Here is a 5,717-nt window from a genome sequence, read left to right as displayed (position 1 = left end):
CCTTCTGCCCAAGGCGGGGGCGTCCTGGCTCTCCATGCCTTCGACTAAGTAACACTCAGCTTGACACAGTCCTGCCAGCTGGCGACCCAGGCCGCCTCAAGCCCTCATGGGGTAGGGCGACAAGTTATCATGGGTCGGGCAAGGTCGGGCATCTCTCGCTATACATCATGGTGGTCTTTGGACCCCATGTCGCCAGGAGGGCTCTCCGATTCCCCCAATCCGTCGAGCAAGTCTCTCAAGACCTCTCACCTTCCTTCGGGCAGGTTCCCTGGTGCCCTCCACGCAGTCGGACCGGTCCCTCGGTTCCCGTGTTATTGGGTGGGCTCTTCTGTCACCGTCCATCGGGCGGGGTCTCCGGTGACCCCATGCCGTCGAGCGGGCTCTTCAGACCGTCACCATCCTTAGGCGGTGTCTTCGGGGTCTCTGTGCCGATAGGTTCTTGGATCGGGCCCTGCCGCCGCACGAAGGCGCCCATGGCCGTGGCGTGACCCGAGCGCAGTAGTTGGAGCTGGCGCCGCCCGCGGCGGTACAGGTACTCGATGCGCAGTACGTCAGAGCGCGGCAGGCAGGCGTGCTGCCGGAACTCGGCCCGCACCCGCGCCTCGGCGCCCGGCTTTCCGCGCCCGGCGCGCAGCAGCTCGCGGTACAGGCTCAGAACTTGCCTCTGCAGCCGGCTGTGTCGACTCATGGTAGAGCTGGGAATGGCCCAGAACACTGGAGCAGCAGCGTTGAGAGAAAACAGAGTGCAAGGCAACTAGTACTTCCGCTCCGCGATCCAAAACCTTCGCACTCCCGCCTCCTGTTATCCGGAACAGCAGCACCCCATTGGCTGTCGCTGCGGTTACGTCACAACGTTGAGAGTAAGGGGTGGAGCTGCTGGCTCTCCCGCCAGCCCCAAAGGGAATCTATGTCCTTGAGGGGACAGCAGTTTTGGGAACCCCGAGGGGGAGGTGGGAGAGGAGGCTAGGCGCTCGGACTCTTAGGTTTGGGGTCGGATGGGGACAGGGGGTTCTGACTTAACTCTTGGGTCCTGAGAGAGGAGGCAGCTAGATGTTGGGCTCTTGCTCGCCGAAGCTCCGTGCTTTCGAACCCTCAGTGCGGGTGTGCATCGGAGATTCCAGCCCTGGGGACATGCAGAGGGATGGGGTCACGCGGTGAAATGTTGGGTCACGGCGGGCAGGACAAGCTGTTCTGTGGGAAGAGAAGCAGAAAGAGGCTTCTGCTTCTGTGGCGCAGGGGGTTGGCGTGGCTGCGCCATCTGTCGACGTGAGTCCGGCGGGTCCCGGGGGAGAAGAGGGAGGGTCCTTACCAGCTGTTGAAGCCCCAAGTCCAGCACCTCCTAGGAGTATTTGGTCGTCGGACGTAACTCCTTCGCATCCCCCGCAGGCTGCCAGGAGGCGTCCTCGTAGCGCGTGGAAGGCCCTCTTACTCCACCAACACTCAGAGGCGTGGGGAACCTCGAGTGGTAATCCTGGATCCCTCCGCACACCGTGCAACCAACCACCGGATGCGTGCGGCGCTTGGAGTCCCCTGCGGAGAGAGGAGGCGCGTTAGGGGCGGGGATTGGGGCTGGAATCGCAGTCGAGCGGATCCTCACAAACCACTGCATTCTGCCGGGTGCCTGTATCAAAAATACATATCCAGGTCTTCGCTAGAGGAATAAGGTGTGGGATTTGTTTTAAAATCCTTCAGCACGATCAAAACAAAAAGTGGGAGGAAAAGGTGAAAGCAAGAATGGCAAAATATTTGTAACTGTAATGGAGTTTAATAACGCTATTCTTTTGTGCTGCTTGAAATTTTCCATAATAAACATTTTTCCTAATAGGGAGCTTTAGAGAAAAAGAAAAAAGCGTCTCGAACCTGTCACATTTCTTTCACTTGTGTCTTCATAATCTAATAACTGTTTACTGATAGCTGCTCTGTGGCTGGAACTATTCCAAGTGCCTTCGTATTTTATCATTTCTTTTATAAGATAATGTATGACAGTCTAGTAATATGAAATATATTATGACACAACTGATATTTTAGTATATTGTCACCTAATTTATGTAGTACATTTCTTTAAAAAATAGTGAATATTTAAAAGTTTATTAAGCATTTATTTTAAATTATAGTAAATCCTCACAAGGATTTATTCTGACAAGATAGGTCTGCAGTAGTATATACTATATACTACATGCCTCTTGCCTCTTTCTTATAATGAAACAGGCCCAGAGAAATAACATAGCTTGCCCAGGTTCACATGGCTGGTAAGCAGCAGAACCGGATTTTGAGCCCAGGGGGTCCGATTTCATAACCTGTGTTCTTAACTACTCTGCTAATATATACTGGTTCTCTAATAATAATATAAAAGTGGCAGCAAGAGCAATCATAGCTTAGACTTACTGAGCACTTAGGTATATGCCAAGCACTTTATGTGTATCCTCACAGCTCCCCTTTATGGTGGGTGCTATTCTTATTACCATTTTTGGGGGATGAGCAAACTGAGGCACAGAGAGAGAGGTCGAGTCACTTGTCCAAGATTACACGAGGTGTTTAAAAGACACAGCCAAGGGTCTCTTGACCTCAAAAACTCTGGCTAAGCTTACCTGCCACGTTGTGGCAGATACTCCAGCTATTCTCTTGCTGGCTCATCCACTCCCACAATTAGCCTCAAACTCACAGCTAGATTCTGTCAGCATGAGATTTCAGGTTTGTTTTCTCTTACTTATAAATATCATCCATTTTGTCCGCCCAGATTTCAATTCTCCTGCTGTTCTCTGGCTTCCATGTTCCTTGGGGAACCAGGTATTCTCCACTCTGTGGTATCAATCTCTGCTGGATTTCCAACCTCCCCTTGTCTGGCTTAAACATCGCCGAGTTTCTCCCATCTCAAAATCATAATAATAGGAAATCAGTTCTAAGGTACCCTCACCTTTTCCTGGCTGATCTCTATTCTCCTCTTTCTGCATGGACAGCTTGTCAAGGGTGATGTCTATGCCGGCTGTCTCTTCTTAAGTCTCACTCCTCAACCTTGCAATCCAGGTGCTGCTCCCCTGCTTCCTGGATCTTATGATTTAAGTCACCAACAGCCTCCTTGGCCCTAAGTCCATGGACATTTAGTGGGCTATTTTATACTTATTGATTTTTGCCACAGTCCCCAAATATAGTCCTTCTCTTTTACTGGCCGCCTTCTGCAATGCTCCTCCCTGTTCTCTTTCCCAGGTCAGCTCATTTGTCACCCTCTTCAAAAAGCCTTCACTGAACTAGGGGAACCTCCTCTGGGCTCCCACAGCCTGCCTGTGCTTCCCTCATCCCGGCCCTGATCGCTCTGGCCCATGCGTCCTCTATTACGGTTTTGATCACTCAGTAGTTCCTAGGAGTTCATCAGGTCTTGGGAAAAGGTAAGGTCAGTGGGTCCTGAGAAGTCCAGGGTGAAGTTTGTGTGGGACCTAGATGGTTATGGGAGATCAGGGCAAGGACATTGAGCCAATGGAGATCAATGTGAGGTCAGAGGATCATGGGAGAACAGTTCTATGCTAAAAGGCTATGGAATGTCAGTGAGGGATCACTAGGCCCTAGGGATCAGTGTCGGGTTACACAAGGGTTTTGGCTGGAATTGAGGAAGTCCCTTACTCATAGTTTCTGATTGGCTCCCACAGCTGCACAGCCATCCCTGAAGCCAAGGATCACCCATGGTTGGGGCGCAGTACAGCCAGGATAGGGTGGGAAGTCAAGCTCTTGGGGCCTGGAACCCACCAATGTGGCTAGCTCATAGGCATAGGGCATAACAGGCATTTGTGCAAGCCTACTGAAGCCATCAAAGGTGGTGAAGAGGCCGATAGGCACTAAGTGACACAGGGTAGCCTCACATCACTGTACACCCCCATTTAGGATGCAGCCTGTGCCCTGTGTGCAGGAAACGGGCCAGCACTGGAGGCCTTAGCCACTCATCCTGGCATCCTGGCAGGACCAGTGCTTCCCCAACCTGCAGAGACAGACTCAAAATCAGATCCAAAAAAACATTCTGAACAAACAAAAACAACAAAGCATATGTATAACACATATCACAAAGGACTAATTTCCATAATATATAAAGAATTCCTAGAAATGAAAGAGTCCAACAACCCGATTTTAAAAAATGGACAAAAGCTATTCAGAAAGTTAATAGAAAAGGAAATAAGAATGTTTCTTAGGCATTTGAAAAGATGCTCGACTACCTAATAAGACAAAAACAAATTAAAAATCCTTGAGATATTTTTCTCTACTAGGTGGGCAAAAATAAAAAAAGTTTGATAAGTTTCTCCAATTGTCCTCCAAATATCTATCTGTTTCAAATCAGGATCCAATTCAAGCTTTGGTGCACCGCATTTGACTGCTGTGGCTTTTTAGGCTCTCTTAATTTAGGACAATCCCTCTGCTTTTCACTGGTATGTGAAAAGCCCTAAGAGCTCTCTGAAGGTTCTGATGTGTGGCCAGCATTGTCAGCATTGGTGTGGAGTAGATACGCCATGGCAGATGTATCTGCTGTTATGCTTTGTTCCTCCTGGTGTGGGTATCTCTTCATTCCCAGATTGCCCTAGGGTTTAAACATCCATGTTTTTTCTTATCCAGCAGCCCTTAATCTCCAAAACTACTATGTCAACCATCGAGGGTCTTTCTTTACTTCCCAGTGGACTCAAGGAGCTGCAAAACCTTGAAGAAAACACTTTGCCTGCCCAGGATCCACTAATGGTTTTCTGGTAACAGCCTCCCAGTTTCTTGGGGAACTAGCCCTACTTTCAGTCTATGGGTTTTCCTAGGTGATTGGCCAGGCCTGACCAATCAGAGACAAATCAGAGTACCACATTCCCTAGTCTCTGTGATCAGTTTAGGGATGAGAAGATGACCTACACTGAGACAATCAGAGCCATCCCTAGACTTCTACTGGAACTACTGAGGGAGAAGTTCTGTCTTCCCACTAAACTGTTCACTATAAACCTGGAGCAGTAGGAGACTACCACTGCCCCACAAATATAAGTGGTTTGAGAATGAGGCTATGGTTGTCTTCAAATGTCCATTCTCTGTTTCTTCCCTAGAGTTAGAATTTTTAGCTGCACATGGCCATCCAGCTAAAGATACATCTTACAGTCTCCTTTATAGCCAGCCAGATGGAGTCTTTCCATGAACTTCCAGCCAATGAGAAGTGAACAGAAGTGATATGTACCACTCCTGGGTTGTGCCCTGAAAGGGAGGAGTCCTGTCCACCTTGTCCCCTCTTTTTTTTTTTTTTTCCAACTTGCTTGAATGTAGAGTGTGGGGGCAGATGAGGGCAATACCATAGGGGAGCACCACATGATAGAAGGAGCCCGTGTCCCTGATGTGGAGGAATCAAACTGGTTAAACTCGGATTGTTCGTGAGAGGGAAATAAGCTTCTATCAAGTTTAAGCCACTGTAATTTTGAGTCTCTGTTGTAGCATTTGGACCTAGACCCTATTTAATATAGAAGCTAACACAGGAAAAGAAAAAGGCAGGGATGAAAGACAGAAACCTGAGTCCTAGTGATATCATTTGAGGCCTTGAATCCAGTTGTGCCTGAAGGCCTATTTGTTTACACAAATAGAAGTAGATATGCTTCTCTGTTGTATTTAAGATCATTGGCGTCATTTTCTTTCAGTTACAATGGAAAATGCTGACTGATATGTTGCGGTTATGGGAATGTCTTAAAATGGGATTTGGGAGACGCTGTACCCACCAG

At 48.7% G+C, this 5,717-nt stretch overlaps 1 protein-coding gene across 1 annotated transcript; it reads right to left on the bottom strand.

Annotated features, from left to right (window-relative positions):
- Positions 1-6: 6 nt before the first annotated feature.
- Positions 7-902, bottom strand: SDHAF1 (succinate dehydrogenase complex assembly factor 1). Its single transcript, XM_011381822.2, has one exon. The coding sequence runs from the start codon at positions 686-688 to the stop codon at positions 332-334; it is 357 nt and encodes a 118-aa protein (XP_011380124.1). The 5' UTR covers positions 689-902; the 3' UTR covers positions 7-331.
- Positions 903-5,717: the final 4,815 nt, after the last annotated feature.

The sequence above is a fragment of the Pteropus vampyrus genome, unplaced genomic scaffold (genome assembly GCF_000151845.1).
Source record: "Pteropus vampyrus isolate Shadow unplaced genomic scaffold, Pvam_2.0 Scaffold452, whole genome shotgun sequence".
Taxonomy (NCBI): domain Eukaryota; kingdom Metazoa; phylum Chordata; class Mammalia; order Chiroptera; family Pteropodidae; genus Pteropus; species Pteropus vampyrus.
The sequence above is the reverse complement of the archived record's forward strand: the minus strand, read 5'-3'. Positions and strand labels throughout refer to the sequence as shown.

Bases quoted from the DNA above. Each gene is read 5' to 3' on its own strand.
- SDHAF1 (XM_011381822.2), bottom strand. From the start codon at position 688: ATGAGTCGACACAGCCGGCTGCAGAGGCAAGTTCTGAGCCTGTACCGC.